The following is a 17,788-nucleotide window of genomic DNA, read 5'->3' on the forward strand; positions in this document are numbered from 1 at the left end:
GGAATTTGTTTGATTTGACCCACCTGATAATTCAATCAATTTCGTCGGTCCCACCAGCGTTGAATTAACCCAAGTGGAGTGTATTAATGTGCCGTGGGAGTACATAATGGGGAGCTACATAATTTGATAATATGCAAGCACATAAATGCACGACTATTGTGTTACAAAGTTGTTTGAGAACACAGTTGTGCATATCTGTTCATGCTATAGTGTTCCAGCAGGAACTGTTAAAGCCCATTATGTACGGTATTTTATAAGCAAATAGGGTTTAGATTCAATTTCGCACTTTGCATTTCGCATGCAATGCTCTGCCAATTGAGCTACCGCAGTGCCGCTTTCCCATCCATGTTCTTGGGTATTTATGTGTCCTAGTAGAACCCTTGAAGTGTTAGCCAGCGCCACCACTCACAGACCTTGGCGGCGGATGAGGAACATCCTTTTTGCCGCAGGCGTCATGAGAACGTGATCGTTTTGGGCGAAGGCAACTGGCCAATAAACCCACACATGCTACCTGAAGGCATCGATCTTGCCAGATTCGAGACCCTAGCTTTGTATTACAGCCTTCCGTGCATACTGGAGGCAACCAGTGTCACAAGCATGATTCCTGGAAGTAATGCTCAAATTTAGATGGTGACTGACCATAGAAACAGGCTTGCACTGAGGTCTCTGTACAGCTGCTGTCACATTTAGCCCAAGGAATAAAAAAATATGCCTATAGTGGCTAACTTCAATACTGATTTACTCTCTTAAGGATAGCTATTTTTTTTCTTCTTAAAAGCTGATCCAGTCTTCGGGGTGCAATCATTACGCAGGGTAATATTTTTTGAGAAACAATTCAGGGTATGGAGGATTTCATTTGTTGTAATTTTAGTAAGAAACTATATATTGTCACATTCTTCACGTGAAGGCAGGGTGAGAATGACGTAGGAGAAGGTTGCTTTGCAGTGGATGACTGCCCAATGTCATGCTTCCTTCTATATTTTTTTCTTTCTTCTATGCAAGCAAAGCACTGCAGTTTGGGGTTCAAACATTGTGAGAGAAGCCTCCCCACCCCCAAATTATTTTTGATGAGAGAAGATGTGGGTGCATGAGACCATTAGGCCAGTCACTATGCATTTAAGTATGATGAATACATTCTGTAAGGAGTACAAATTGAACACATTGGAAAGAAGGCACATTAAGCTAGCACATTCAGATAATCCCAGCCAGAAATCTTGAGCACCGTCTGCGCAAGAAGCAAAGAAGTGCTTAAAATGTGTTTGCATTAAGAATAGTGGTTACCGTATAATTTAAGTGGCCCCAAGCAATTAACCCTTATCAAGGACCCACCACTGTGGTATCTTCCTGATCTCGTTAGAAACGTTAGGACCATTGAAACCTTTCATTGGTTGCTATGTATTCACGTACCCCAGCCAACTTATTTGCCACTTTTGCAGGAGCAGCATTGGAACAAATGTGAAGTTGTGTTTAAGTATGTGGTGCCAGCACATATATATATTTTTTCTCTCACTATCTGGCTCATTAAAGAAAATCAAATATGGCATTGCCCTTGTTTCAACAGGGCCATTGTGTTTGTATTTACCATCAAATAAGCCAAATGCATGTTCCTCCTACACAGTTTGCCCTGAAATGGCAAGCTGACACACATGTTGGTTTGTACTAGCCAAACAGAAGGTGTGACGACGTGCAACTCAACAGGGCCTGCATCCTCTTTCTTGCATTGTCTGCTATGGTGCCTTCAATACCTGTTTCTTTGTGACATGTGGTAATCTCTGCCACACCGTCATTTGCCTACATGCATGAGCAAATGTTTATGGTGTAATACCACCACGGTAACTAACACATTGTGTTTTTGTTGGTGCATTGCTTCTATGGCAACCCAAACCATGATCGTCTTTGGTGTAGTGCTGCCAAGACAAATGATATGTTGCATGCTTTTGCATACTTGCGTACTGCCACAGCAACCAACACACCAAATGATTGTCCTTGGTTTAATGTTTCCATGGCAACCCACCGCTCAGTGATCGTTTGTGTAATACAGCTATGGCAACTAAAACGGAGTATGGTTATCTTTGGGGATGTACAGCCATGGCAAATAGCATTGCATGAGTATGCTTGGTGTCGTGGCAACTAATGGACTGGATGATAGTACTTGGTCTGGTGCTCCGATGGAAATGGCACATCCATGCACTTATGCATAGGGCATAATGGCTGCCATGGCAGCTGACACAGAGCATGGTTTTCTTTGGGGCAATGCTGCCATGGCGACTCGCACTGCATGATCGTTCTTGCTTTAGCCCTGCCACAGGAACTAACACGTTAAGTTACCAGTCATGGTGCCGCTTTCATGGCATCTAAAACACTGCATGGTTGTTCTTGGTGTAGTGCTCCTATGGCAACTAATACACTGTGTGCTTGTGTATGGTGTAGTGCTGCCAAGGAAACTGACACATTGCCCAATTGTCCTTTACATTTTTTTTCCATGGAATGTGATGGTCATTGGTGTGGCATAGCCATGTGAAATTACATTCTATGGTTGTAGAGCTGCCATAGAAGTCCGTACACTAAATGGTCTTCCATGGTGTAATGCTGCCATAGCAAGTAGTAAATTAGTGCACATGAATGACTGATTGCCCTCAAAGAGTTAGACTGCTTGTGTTTTTTTTAGAGAGTGTAATGTTCATAAATGGATATAGTTAAATATATCATGTGCATGTATTGTTTGCTGAGCACAGACATGGATTCCATTGGGTTTGTGTTTCTGTGTGGTATTAATTCTCCTACTTTTCTTTACAGAGCTGGTTGCTACATTTTGGTGCAATATGAAGCTTTGCCCGTGGAGAGCTACCAGATTGCATTAAAAAAAATTATTTTCTGCCTTTTTGATGTTCTGTTGTAGCTAGTGTGTGCCATTTGTTTTTATTAGAATTATGTTTGTTGTTTGAGAGTGTTGCCTGTATGAAAATTAAATGTGCTTTGTTATATCTGATAAGTTATCTCCACAGTGGAATAGAGCATGAAACAGCTGGTTATCCAGTTCTTAGTTTGTGCTCTGGTGTGTGCTTTGTCCCATTTGAAATTTATTCTTGTGCAGAACAGTGCAATTATCCAACACAATATGTTGCTATTGTTTTAACAAGGGTTAGTCAGGGTTCTCTTCAGAAATTAACGAGAAGTGTGCATCTGACCGAAATGAGTGTCCGGGGAAACCCACACACATAAGCTTTTTTTCTTTCTGTGTTTTTGACATTTCCTGAATAGCCAAGAAGTTTGCGTTTTGGACGCATATTGAAAGGAACACGAGCCAGCAACTTAGCTTACTACAATCCCAAAACTTCAGGATAAAGAAATATACAGCTTGCCATTGTCAAAATGTGCATGAAGTACGCACTGGTGATTGAAATTCAAGTCAACAAATAGGAGTGCTGTTCATGAAAATGCGGCATGATTAACTAATCACGATGCTAGCTTTTCCTCTTTTCCCTTGCTTTGTTTTCTTTTAGTGTTGCACGGCAAATTTCGGTGCTGCGGCTACCTGAAGCTCCGATCTCCTCTTTTCTACAACGCTAAAATAGGGGTATTGTGTCAAGGGAATGCGATCTGTTGTAAGGTGGCACTTTCCGAAGCCCTATTTTCTACACGATTTTCATCAATAGCACACTAGAAAAATGGTGGTTTTCTCAGATTATATTTCAGACTTGTATCTAATAGTTCTCCACATGATAAAGGAAGGAACACCTGGGAAATGCCAAAGACAAGAGGGAATAAGCAAGTTTTACCAAATTGACCATAATAATTACTGAGTTTCCCTGCAAAGGGGGTTACTGATAAAATGGAGCAGTAGGCTACAATTCCCCGCCATCCACTGTGAGGAGAACCCTGGTATCAGTACATACTTGGCTCTCCCGTCAAGCTCTCTAGTGGTCTGTCTTTATGTTTATCGCTCTTTCCTAGCACAACACATTTACAGTGTTCCTTTCCTCTCTCCCCGCATGCCTCGACAAAGCAGAGTCCCACAGCAACAGCTTCGAAGCGTGGGCTGCCACAAGCGCTGCCGAAAGCCAAGCCATAGACAGTGGTGGGTCCTTGGAAGGTGATGGCTCCGATGCCTTGATGTGCAACGATTGTGGCTTCATGGGTTACGATGAAGCTGTGCTTTCGGAGCACCGGCGTGCCGTGCACGAGTTCCGTGTCGTTGATTCGGGGGTGGTCTACCAGTGCCAGATCTGTCCGTCCAAGTTTTTGCACCATGATCGCCTGCTGTGCCACTTGCAGAGGCATACCACCACGGGATCCTTTGACTGCTTCCTGTGCGCAAAGAAATTCTCGAGAGAGCAGCACCTTGTGCGTCACGTCATGACTTTGCACAGCAGAGTAGAGACCTTCCCCTGCCACCTGTGCCCGAGCAAGTTTTCACGCAAGGACAACCTTGTTGCACACATTCGTAAGCATCAGGCCGACATTGCCAAACAATGACATAGCTAATCGTGGCCAGGTTTCCCAGAAGTGCATCAGTTGATTATGTGAGCAGCGTAAATGACAAGAAAAGGAGTGAAGTAGACACCAGGACACAAGCACTCTTATCTCCTGTCCTGCTGTCTGCACTGTTACCTGCTTGAAACAGTAGCGCACTGGCCCAACTTGGAACTCTCATATCACTAGCATTATCATTGAGGGTGCTCAAATAGCACAGTTTCTTAACATAATCAAATATAAATGTTTGTAAAAAAAAGTGATTTTTAATCTAAAATTGGATATAGAATATTTGCTTATAAGAAAGGAACAAGTCATTTTACTGGAGAAAAGCATGGCAACGTCCACCAGAGGAGTAGCACTTCATGTAACTTGAAATAATTCTGCATGTTGTTTAAGGGAAAAAAAATGTCTGTTATCAACTCCATGTTGACACTAATGGCAACCTTGACTTCTTCTTTCATAGCGCTCAGGTGGTGGTACAAATTCATGTAAGGCTGCACTGTAACTGTATCTTTAAAGGATCAGCGTGCTTTAGAAGTGATAATCAACCCAAATTGTACAAATTGCAGTTGGCTTAGTTTTGCTACACAAGCTTACTTGCTGTATTAAACAATCCTTATAGCTCTGCCAAGGTAATCTGAAAAGACCAGTCAGGATAGCCAAAACATTCCTTGGCCTAAAATAGGGTGTTCCCTATAACATGAGTGCATGAACAAAAGCCTGGTTGGAAGAAGCATTGTGTCAAAGGAGTGTGCGATTAGCCCTTATAACTGAAAGGATTCCTTATTCCCAGTGGAAACGAAACAGAAAAAAAAAATTGTTATTCAAAATGTTTGTTTTTACGGTGTTGCGGTTTTACGGTTGTACGGTCTACGGTGTTTTGTTTTATGATGTAATATGGCCTCTCGCGAAACTCTCATTAAAACCAATGCCATGTGCACTGAGAGAGGAACTGGGCAAAAGTTTTACTCAAATGTTTGTTTAGTATGCTTGAAGGGACACTAACTCGAAACAATAAATCAGTTTAGACTAATGAAGCATTGTTTGAGGACCCTGCAGGCAGTCACTTGAAGAAAATAGTTTGATTATTGGATGAGAAAATGAAGGTCCAAGTATTAGTATTTGAATTTCGCGCCGCAACTCCAGCGCCGGTACGTCAGCGTGATGTCAGGTATTCCAAAGTATGTTTTCGCATTTGGGCCGCGTTGGCTGAATAAATGTTCCTGAAACTTGCCATGTTTAATATTTGGTTCCTTTAGAACACAATGTAGTCAATCTGTACCGCTATATATAGTTAGTAGGCCCTAGAAGATACCATCAAAATCCAAGACATCACAGCCCCCAGGTGCGGGAACTTAAGTAGGCGTCATCACCCGTATTTTGTTCTTGCGCTTTTTCTGGCTTACCAAACATCTTATCGTTGTAAGAGTGGTGTTTTTGGTGTTGTAGAACGGTAATTTACTGATGCAGAAGAAATCATTTTTCACTTTAGTGTCCCTTCAAAGGTCAGCTGCAGTGAAATTTCGCTTTGGCTAAATTGTTTCTGAGTAGTATGTATTATTAAAGCAATCGTGGCAAAGCTGCAGGGCTGGAAATCGTCAAATTTTCTTGTTAACAGCCAAAAACTGGCATCTGAGAAGACAATGCAGGCACCTGGTGGTTAGCAGATGGGATGCAAAGGCACTGCCTAACCTTGGAGATCATGCCAAGAAGCTGTGTTAGTTCTCAATTTTCTCGGTTCTGCATCATGTCTAAGAACTGGTAAAGGTAGAATTTTAAATACGAAGCATTTCTTTACAAAAGTTTGCCACATTCACTTATCTAGCCACCTATGCCTTGGTGCTCACATTGGTCATTTTGTTAACTTGGTATGTACCAAAATTGGGATAGCAGGTCATGACATGTGTGTTATGTAGATCATGAAACAGCTGCCTACGTCTTGGTGCTCTCATGGTCGTTTGGTTAACTTGGTAGACTTCCCGCACACTGCTTTGCGTAACATCCATTCCCACAGGGCGTGGGATCTGCCGGCTGCTTTTTTTATTCTCAGTTTCAGTATTGAAAATGTTTATTTTCTCATACATTCCATGGCACACCTACTTGCAGTATCCCAAAGGTAAAATTTTGTTGGGAGGCTGTTGTATCTACACTGCCTGAAAGTAGGCTATTCACATAATAAAATATTTAATATCTGTTGGCCTTTACAGGCACTGAGATTTTTGATCATCACACAAGCATCGGGAATATGTCTGGAGGCTTTAGTTCCCACTGTAGTTGTTATTGGTGTTCTATTCATGGCATCGCTGAAGGTCACTGTGTCTGTCCATTTCATATGAAATGATGACTGTGCTCTAATCATGGTTGAAATTCATTCTGCGTGGTTACTGAGTAAAGCGGATGCAGAATATATTGCATTTCTGCTAAGAAAATGGTGTTGTTATCAAGAAAGGAGAAAGGTATGCATCAAGGGACTCTGACAGCATGGTAAACATACACCAGCAATACAACCTGCAGGATTGTAGGGTCAAAGATGCTAGCCACAGATGCCATAGATGAAATTGATTCATAAGTCCAATTAACTGTATCTTCATTCAACATGAAAAACTACAACTTTTTTACAGTGGTATAGTCACTTTAATATTTTCAGTAGTGATGTGAGAGTGCTGATAAAAAAAGCCTACAAGGGCTGGCCAATGCTGGCCAAGCAAAAGCATATTCTTGCTACAAATAAGGCGTAAGCATATGCCAAGCATATGGCAGTAGTAGCTGAATGTCTGCTCAGAAGCAGTTCATAAGAAGCTCAATTACTGCTGGGCAGTTGGTGTATTGTACTAAACTTCTGAACTTTTGTTTTCTTGTTTACTGTGCATCACATGGAATTTCATGCACCCTATGCTTGATACTGATATATAGGGTTTATTGGTGCAAAGGCCAGGGATGGTCAAAGAGCTCCAATACCGTATGCTTTGCCACGCAGTTCTTTTTGGCATAAGCACACTCATTTCATTTAAATGTGTTGATACACGATGCCTGTTAAAAAAGACAGAGAGGCACTTGAAGGGCGTAGTGTGGTTTGATGTACACAATGTATCGTGCTTCCGTACTCAACAATCATAGAAGAATCTCCATTCTTTGACTGCTGTGCACCGGTGTGTGGAAAAACATTTTCTGTAAGGGTACGTTGTGTTTACCATGTTTGTGCAAATCTTACACGGTGCCGTTACTCGTGTTTTCGTGTTTGGCACGCTATTATAATAGGAAATGTGTAACTCAAGGCTGCAGTTATAACATACATAGCCGAACCCACTTATAATGATACCGGTTTTAGCAATAAATCTGATATGAAAACAAGCAGCCGATGCATCGTCAACTTTTGTATGTGTCCTGTGGCGAAGTAAACTGCTTACAACTGCGCTCTTATGCTACGTTACCAGTTATAACAATTAAATGTGGTGTCTGAGGCTGTGCGCTGAAAGAAAACAAAATGGAGAGGATACAGAACCTTTGAAACAAGTATTAAAGAAACCTTTAACCCACCTACATGCTGTGTAGTCCCTTTGCCACACCCGTCCTTGTGAAGCATACCTCGCCTGGCACGGCTCAATCGCAACCCCTGCTTCACGCATCCCTCTCTCATCTCTCTTCCCCCCTGCCCCCTATGTTAGCACAGTCAACTTGAGTATCAGAGGGCTTAGAGAGAGACTGGAGATGGCCAAGCAGTGTCGGCTGTGCGTGCATGACAATCATGATGACAATCATGATTTTCATGCACGGCATGCCCTCATCATGACAATTATGATGAAGGCATGCCATGCAGGGTGTGCGGAACAACGGCGGGCGTGGCGAAGGTTTGTGGCATGCAAGCAGGCGCGGCAACTCACTTTATTGGTTGCTGTCGTTGTTGTTGTTTTTCGCTGGGATTTCGAGTTCCTTGTTTTATTTGGTACAAAGACCCAGTAGCCAGATTTAATTGTTATAGCCAAAAATGCCGTTTTTGGAACGCTGTAGTAAGTGGTTTATTATACAAATAATGCACACGAAAGTTCATGGCGTGGCAGCTGGTCATTGTTCAAACCAGTAATACTATAAGTGGATTTGTCTCTACCTCTTTCTGTTTAATTAAGTTGTTTGGATATGTGTTCCCTCTGCCTTTTCTTTTTTTTTGTGCAATCCAGTTAACAACAGTTATTGGTTATAAAAATTGGATGTTCTTGGCACTTGCGCATTGTTATAAGTGGGTTAGACTGTAGTCTCTTGAATGTGTTCACAGGACACTCGTACTTGCCAAGAGGGACGGGCAGAGTTAAAGTGGGCTGCCCTTTCACTCTGCCTGTATCAGCCCTCTTTCAAAGTATGTGTGCATTGTGAACACATTCGAGACGCAACATTACCGACTCGCCCAATGTGCAACTCTTGCTACTGTAGTGCGTTTCTAAAAATTCTGTGCTAACTTATTGCAGAGGAGAGAAACACGGCCGCAGCCTTTTGCAATTTCTGTGACAGTAAGAACACATCTTTCTTGTAGATTTCATTATGTAACATGTTAACAAATACGGTACAGCATATTTTAATGTTGCTGTGCTAGTTGAAACTGCCCGCTGACCTTTTCTATTTTTTTACTTTTGACTGTGGAACAATGTTGTTCAAGCTCACAGAGGAAACTACCCTATTTGCCAACGTTTTATGGCTAAAGTGGCTGTGGGAACATGCCAGATGGTCGGCTATTGTTGGCTATTGTAGACATGTCGGCTATTGTTGGCTATTGTTGACATGTACAGTATCATGTGCAGAATGAGTTGCAATATTTTTGTAGCCTACTTATATTGCACATTTCTTTTCTTTTGGCAGTGATATCAAAATTAGCTGTAAAAACATTCATTGTGAAGCAGCCACACCATTACTGACATGGCACGATCAAACATGTGCTGCGAGGGAATGTGTGATTTATGCTGTGTGATAATAAATGTTGCATTGGCTGTTGTTTTTGAGAACCACTTGTGCATTTTTGTTCATGCCGCAGTGTGCTAGCAGGAACTAATGCAAGCTTACTACAGCTTGTTACATATTGTCCCTTAAAAATATATACGGCCTATATTCAAATGCAATCAGTCCTTTGCCATAGAGCTGAATTCACTGGTCGCAAGCAGAAATGCCTTAGTACTGCCTTCATTACATACTGGAGCCAACCAGTGTACAGTTTGGACTTTTGGCTGCAGTGGCCAACATTCTGATGGTGGAAGAACAGAATGGAACACTCTTGTTCTGATATCTGTACAGCTAGCTACCATCGGGCCTGACCTAAACTATGAAGACGCACCTATAGTTGACTCGCCATGGTTGCTTAGTGGCTTTGCCATTGCGCCACTAACCATGAGGTCACAGGATCAAATCCTGGCCTGGAGGCTACATTTTGATTGGGCGTAATGCAAAAACGCCTGTGTACCATGCATTTGGTGCACGTTAAAGAGCCCCGGGTGGTCAAAATTAACCCAGAGTCCCCCACTACAGCACGCCTCATGATCAGATTGATGTTTGGCGCATGAAACACCAAAATTTAAACACCTATAGTTGTTTACCTTTAATAAACACATTCTGTAAGGCGCACACATGAACACTTTGGAAGAAAGACACATTTTGGCTAGCAAATTTGCAGTATCCCAGCCAGAAATCTTCAGTGCCCTCTGCAGGACAAGCAAAAATTCACTTAAGGCATGTTTCGGTTGAGATTGCTGGTGACTGTGGACTTTAAGTGATTTCATGTAAATAAAGCTTAACAAGGGCCCTTCACTATGGTGTCCTCCTCATCCCAGACGTAGCCTCAGGATGTCAAAACCTGCTAATGCTTGACATCTGTTCAAATGCCCCAGCCATCTTCACTTTTATGAACGAGCATGAAGCTGTATCTAAGTTTACAATAATGCTGCCAAGACTTTTTTTTGCCTCACTGTCTGTCCCATTAAAGGAAAACAAATACAGTACTGTCGACTCTCGTTGCAATGGATCCTGATAACCCAACAAAAAACGTCAGTTTTTTCCGAATTCCGTAATATTTTAAACGCCTGACTTCCGAAACTTTCGTCGCAATGTCTAACAACTTCATAGCAAAGAGTGAGTGACAAGCGTCCAAAGTAAAAAAACAAAGCAGAAGGTCGCAGTTTCACCTGAAAGGCAAAGCATCGATTGCGATAGCAAATTAAGCAAGATAAGCACTGCAGCAGCAGCGAGCAGACAGACCTTCGTGCTTTCTGCCGCTTCCACGCAAACTAAACATCGAAAGCGCAGCGCATGTGAAGCTACTGGAACTGGGTGCACTTTGTCCACATCACAGATCGCTTTGAAGATACGGTGGCCGTGCCATAACCAGCAGCTGTTGGAGTAGAACACTTCTCTCTCACCTTCCCCTCCCCTGTGCCTCGTGCGCGAAAAAAGATGGTGTGTTTCCGCCCCGCCTTCGCCCTCGGGCATCCGATATTGAGCCGCGATCGTCAGCTGACCCTCACAAGTCAATTGTCAGCCCATGTCGACATGGCAAAATCACATTTTATACGCCCAATGATGAAAATAATTGCCCCTAATTTCGTCCACTGTAGCCAACGGTTCATTGTAGCGCAGTCCATTAAAAGTGAACTTTGTTGCATTAATAAAATAGGTAGACCAAACTAAGGCTGATCTATGGTCCATTATATCTGAAAGTCTGTTGTACGCGGGTCCGCAGTAACAACCGTAGGCTGTATGTCATTGCCTTCATTTCAACAAGGCCATTGTATTTGTGCTTACATTCAAGTAAGCCAGATGCACATTTCTTCGACACTGGCTAGCGATAGAATGGCAAGGTGAGGGCACACTCCTTTGTTGTAATCAGTCTCAGGTGTCGCAGACACCAGTCGCAGTCACAGTCGCAGTCGCAGACAACATGGGCTACACCCGCTTTCCTGCGCTGTCTGCTTTTGTACCTTCAATACCAGTTGCCTTCTTCTACGTGTTATTCTCTACCACACCATTTGCCTGTCTATATAAGTAATTGTTAGCAGTGTAATACTACTGCCATGGAAGCTAATGCACTGCATGGTTGTCCTTGGTGCAATTATTTCAAAGCAGCCCACTCCGTGATCATGTTTGGTGCACTGCTGCCACGGAACTGATACATTGCATGCCCATGCATAGTGCAGTATTGGCATGGCTACTGACATGCTGCATGGTCATCTTTTGCTGTAGTGCTGCCGTGGCAACTAAAGTTGCCTGATCATCCTTGGTGTAGTGATGTCTAATGGACTGCATTGTAGTATCTGTGTGCTACCGCGTAGGGCAGTGCTGCCATGACAACTAATGCACTCTGTGATCATGCTTTCTGTAGCCCTTCCAAGGTAGTTACATCGTCATCCGTGGTGCGACTTCTATGGTCAGCTAATGCACTGCATGATAGTCCTTTGTGCAGCACGGCCATGGAAACTAATGCCATTTTAAGCTGCCATGGCATTTTGCATACTAGGTGATGGCCCATGCTCTGGTGCAGCCATGGCAAGTAACACCAGGCAAGTGAATGGCTGGTTGCCCGCAAATATCTGCCATTGTTTGTGTTTACGAAAACAGTGTAATATTTATACACCTATGGTTACAGACCTGTACACTTTGACTAATAAAGTTGAAGTGCAAGGGAGATGACAAGACAGACAGGGACAAGTAGTCCCTTGTGCTCCAAGTTTAATAGTCGTGAAATACCAACTAGGCTGCCCTCAAGTCTTGCATTACACTTTGCTTGAGAGGATAGACATGAATTTCACAGCGCTGGTGCCTGCTTATGATATTAATTCTGTTTATCTTTTACAGAACTGGTTGCTACGATTCTGTCAAATCGGAAGCTTTGCCTGGGTAGGCTTTACACTCTACCAAAATACATGAAAAAGAAAAGTTATTCCCTGCGTGTGTGACATATAATTAGTCTACCATGTGTCAGTGTACTTTACTGTAGGAACAGTATCATCGTACTTGAGCTGCTTTGTTGTGTGTGAGCATTGCCTGTATGAAATCAAGTATTGTTGCTGTTGCCTTGTTGTTGAAGTAGCAGCTAATGTTTAGGTGTGAGAATGTTTTCTGCTCAATTTTGTAGATGCTAGAATGGCCAATAACTTAGTATGAATTGGGACAAATGAATTTGCTTGTTTTGAATTGTGATTTTAGAAGGAGCAGAGACATGAAAATAAGGGGGGGGGGAGGGGCGGGAGGGTTCTTCAGTTCTTCTTCTATTGATCTAGTGATTGTGGTATAGGACCTCATTTGCTTCCTCATCAATAATTTCTGAACATAGCTTCTCTCTGGTTTTCTGCAGCAGAAAATATTTAATGGCATCCACCCGTCACAGGAACCAATGTTGTTTTTGATTTTGATGTGTACTGAGAGAGTGATGATCTCATTGGCTACATATTAAGACATAGTAAGCACAGTCAATGGCTTGGACCGGCACAATAAATACAACATACAAGGAAAGAAGAAGAACTCGCACCTTTCTGGGTTTAAACTTTTCAGTGTGTGCCCAAAATGATAAAGTGAGAATGTTTGAGTACACGGTAAAGGGGGAGGGGAAGAAGAAAAAGAAAAGTTAATTGTTGCATCGAATTCATCCACCCTAGGTTTGAAAACTGCAGAGGAATGCTACACAATACACAGAACATTTTTTGTGAATTCCGTGCTGCGGCAATTTTTGCAATCAGCTGTACCATCTAGACAAGCCTTCGACTGCTATGCAGTAAGGGCAGCTGCTGATTATGTTGTACACTATTTTTGCAAGCACACTAGACATCGAAAAGCAGTCATTCATTTTGCCAGATGACTTTTGTTGTAAGGTCATGAGGTCTAGAAAATAGCCAAATGTTCCTTAAAGTCATGCCTAACACGATATGCTGCCATGTAGAGATTGCAAATGCATGGGCGTTATCATTTGCATTGCACGCAGTAAATGAGTAGAGTAGAAGTGCTTCCCTGTTCTATTTGCGCAATTGCTGGAGACAAGCAGAAGGAGGGAATTGCATGCTGGAGATCGAGAAGTATTAGCTGGCAGGCTGGGGCATGTCTTCAATGTTGATTCAGCCCATTGAGGTGGTCCGTATCTCTAATACTGTTGCAGTAAATCTTTGACGACATAGGGCTGCAGTGTGTGGGTCCGTCTAAGAAGGGGAGGACAACTGCTGAGAAGTGGTGTAATAAAAAATTGAAGCGAATGGTGTTTGTAAAGGTGTACAAAATGATTTCTTTGCATCAAAAGCTGGTCACACATATGGATGCTTGTCTGTTGTCTTCATGTGGTCCTTGCCTGTTCAGGCTTCTTTAGCATGGGAAAGCATGCTGAAAAGGACGGCGACTGCAGTCGCTGGTTATTGCACTTTGGGGTGCGATCATTACGCAGGTTAAAATTTTTAAAGCAAGAAACTCAGGGTATCGAAAATTTAATTATTATAGTAAATATAGTAAGGAACTGTGTATGGTCACATTCTTCAACTGAAAGCAGGGAGAGAATGACATCGGAGAAGGTTGCCTTGCAGAGGCTGACTGCCCGACGCCATGCTTCCTCTTGTATCTTTTTTTTTCCCTCTATGCCAACAAAGCACTGTAGTTCAGGGTGCCAACGTTGTGAGAGAAGGCAAAAAAAAAAATGGTGCTTGTTGACACAAGATGTGGGTGGGTGAGACCATTATGCTAGTGCAGTCATTATGTGTTTAGATATGATAAACATATTCTGTAAGATGTACCCATTGACCACTTTAAAAGGAAGACACATTAAGCTTGAACATTCAGAGCACCCAAGCCAGAACTCCTCAGCATGCTTTTGCATGAGAAGCACAAAATGTGCTTAAGGTGTGTTTGCATTAAGAATAGTTATGCCCATACAAATTAAGTGGCCGTGAGTAATTAAAGTTTACCAAGAGACACTATGGTGTCATCCCGATCTCAGTTTAAGCCTTAGGATGATTGAAACCTTTCATTTGTTGTTATGTGTTCACATGCCTCAGCAAACTCCTTTCCCACTTTCACAGGTGAAGCAATCAAACAGACGTCAAGTTGTGTCTATGTATATGGTGCCAACACATCTTTTTTGCCTGACTATCCTATTCATTAAAGATAACCAAATATGGCATTGCCCTTGTTTCAACAATGCCATTAGGCTTGTGTTTACCATCAAATAAGCTGAATGCATGTTCCTCTAACACCGGTTTGCCCTAAAATGGCAAGCTGATGCACACGTTGGTTTGCACTAACCAAACAAAACGCATGACGAGATGCAACACAACAGGGTCTACCTCCTCTTTCTTGTGTTGTATGCTGTGCTAGCTTCTCTAGCTGTTTCTTTTTGACACATGACAATCTCTGCCACACTGTTTCCCTCAAAGCAATTATTCATGGTTTATTTCTGCCATGGCAACTAACACACTGTGTGGTTGTCGGTGTGTTGCTTCTATGGCTAGCATGGTGCGAGTATGCTTGGTGTAGTGGCGACAAGTGGGCTGCATGATAGTCTTTGGTGTAGTGCTGTGATGGAGACGATAAATCCAAGTGCTCATGCATAGGGCATAGTTGCTGTCATGGCGACTCACTCAGGTGAGCTCCACAGGCACAGTGGTTATACCATCACGATCACTAAGCATCCGATACAACATTTTTCACTTGACAACGTTGACCGGTTCGGAGCTTGCTGCCCTCCGAGGTGCCGTTGATTATATTAATAACCAACTGGCTAATCGGTGGGCAATAATCTGCGATTCGAAGGCGACCTTACAATGTCTTCTGTCATCTCTTCGTCGCGGGTCAACAACGTGTGTCTGAGATACGAGAAATGCAGCGTCCTATGATCGCGAAAGGACATGATGTCGTGTTTTAGTGGCTGCCTGGCCATTGCGGCCATTGCTGACGAAGCTGCTAGGAAAGCAGGAAAGCACATAAAGGAGCAACCCTTGTTTCTATACCTTTATCGCGAACTGACGCAGCCCAACACTTAGGCAAGCTAGCGCATCGTATGACATTGGAGAAGTGACACACACCTGAATTCACCCAACATCGATTGCATTCCCTCAATCCATCTATGCAACTACGGCTGTTACGAGGGCTTCCGCGTAATGAGGAAACAGTGCTGTGCCGCTGTGCCGCTTGGGCTGCTGAGCACGAGGTCGCGGGATCAAATCCCGGCCACGGCGGCCGCATTTCGATGGGGGCGAAATGCGAAAACAACCTTGTGCTTAGATTTAGGTGCACGTTAAAGAACCCCAGGTGGTCCAAAATTTCCGGAGTCCTCCACTACGGCGTGCCTCATAATCAGAAAGTGGTTTTGGCACGTAAAACCCCAAATATTATTATTACGCTTGGGCGTCTCATTCACAATGCATATACATTTTTGATTGGAATGGCTGATAGTGCCGAGTGCAATGCCTGCAGTGTATAGGAAACCATAGAACATCTCCTGTGCTACTGCCCATCTTCTGAAAATGAAAGGCATGACCTCTGCACAGCTTTCAATCAGCTAGATAGGAAGCCATTCAACTTGAACAAGGTCTTGGGACCATGGCCTTGCATATTGCAGCTACAAAAGGCCGCAAAAGCGCTTCTGCGATATTTGAAAGCTACCGGATTGAGTCAGCGTCTGTGATCTGGACTAAGTGACCGAACGATATACCCAGTGGACTTTCTCTTCATCTTTTAATCTTTCCATCCTGCTTTCCCTTTCCCCAGTGTAAAGTAGCCAACCAGGCTCAGTCCTGGTTAACCTCCCTACCTTTCATTTATCATTTGCCCTCTCTCTATGGCGAGTCACACTGCATGATCATTCTTGCTTTAGTGCTGCCATGGGAACTAACATGTTCACTTACCAGTCATCGTGTCGTTTTCATGGCATCTAAAACACTACATGGTTCTTTGTGGACCCGCCATGGTTGCTTATTGGTTATGGTGTTGGGCTGCTAAGCACGAGGTCGAGGGATCAAATCCCAGCCACAGCGGCCGCATATCGATAAGGGTGAATTGCGAAAACACCCGTGCTGTTAGATTTAGGTGACGTTCAAGAACCCCAGGTCATCCAAATTTCCAGAGTCTTCCACTACGGCGTGCCTTATAATCGGAAAGTGGTTTTGGCACATAAAACCCCATAATTTAATTTAATTTGGTTGTTTTTGGTGTAGTGCTCCTATGGCAAGTAATACACTGTGTGGATACGCATGGTGTAGTGCTGCCAAGGAAACTAACACATTGCACAATTGACCTTTGCATCTTTTTCAATGGAATGCGATAGTCATAGGTGTGGCACAGCCATGGAAATTACATTCTATGGTTGTAGAGCTGCCATAGAATTTCGCACACTATACGATTGTCCATGGTGTAATGCTTCCACGACAAGTAGTAAATTAGTGCAAATGAATGGCTGATTGTGCTCAAACAGTTTCTATAGCTTGCATTTGTGGAGACTAACCTGTAGGTATTGTTTGCAGAGCATAGACATGGATTCCATTGGTTTTGTGTTTGTGTGTGGTATTAATTCTCCTACTTTTCTTTACAGAGTCGGCTGCTACACTGTGGTGTAATACGAAGCTTTGCCTGTGAAGAGCTGCCAGATTGGTTTTTGACGTACTCTTGTAGCTTTTGTGCCAGCAGTATTTACTAGATTGTGTTTGTTGTTTGAGAGCATTGCGTGCATGAAAATTATATGTACTTCATTATGTCCGATAGGTTATTGTATCTTCAACAAAACAGAGCAGGAAACAAAAACTGGTTATCCGGTTCTTAGTTTGTATACTGGTGTGTCCTTTATCCCATTTGAAAGCTATTGTGCAAAACAGTGAAATTATTGAGTACAATATGTTGCTATTGTTTTTATGAGGTTAAATGAGGGTTCTACCCAGATATTGTTGAGAAGTGCCTATCTGACCGGAACGATGTGGTTAGGGTAAGCACGCACATAAGGTTTTTTTCTTTCTGTGTCTTCAACATGTTTCTGAATTATAAGCAATTCTGCATTTTGGACCCATAACGAAAGAAACACGAGCCAGCAACTTAGCCTACTACAATACCGAAACTTCAGTACAAAGAAACATACAGCTCGCCATTGTCAAAATGTGCATGAAACACCCACAAGTGATTGAAATCCAAGTCAACAAATAGGAGTGCTTTTCATGCAAATGCGGCATCATTAACTAATCACGATGCGAGCTTCTCCTCTTTTCCCTTGCTTCGTTTTCTTTTAGTCTTGCACGGAAAACTTTAATGCTGGGGCTATCTGAAGCTCCGATTTCTCCTGTTTACTGCAGTGCTAAAATGGCAACATTGTGTGAAGCGA

At 42.9% G+C, this 17,788-nt stretch overlaps 1 protein-coding gene across 6 annotated transcripts in view; it reads left to right on the forward strand.

Annotated features, from left to right (window-relative positions):
- Nucleotides 1-17,788, forward strand: part of LOC135897691 (zinc finger protein 660-like) — an 86,504-nt gene that overhangs the window by 62,189 nt on the left and 6,527 nt on the right. For 5 of the 6 annotated variants that reach the window (XM_070541053.1, XM_070541054.1, XM_070541050.1 and 2 more), the window contains one exon: nucleotides 4,010-4,444. In XM_070541053.1, coding sequence (XP_070397154.1) covers nucleotides 4,114-4,444 — 331 coding nt within the window. In that variant the 5' untranslated portion in view covers nucleotides 4,010-4,113. Of the gene's footprint in view, nucleotides 1-4,006; nucleotides 4,445-17,788 lie in introns of all 6 variants that reach the window. The other variant, XM_070541051.1, reaches the window with a different exon arrangement.

This window comes from Dermacentor albipictus, chromosome 6 (genome assembly GCF_038994185.2).
Source record: "Dermacentor albipictus isolate Rhodes 1998 colony chromosome 6, USDA_Dalb.pri_finalv2, whole genome shotgun sequence".
NCBI classification, from domain to species: Eukaryota; Metazoa; Arthropoda; class Arachnida; order Ixodida; family Ixodidae; genus Dermacentor; species Dermacentor albipictus.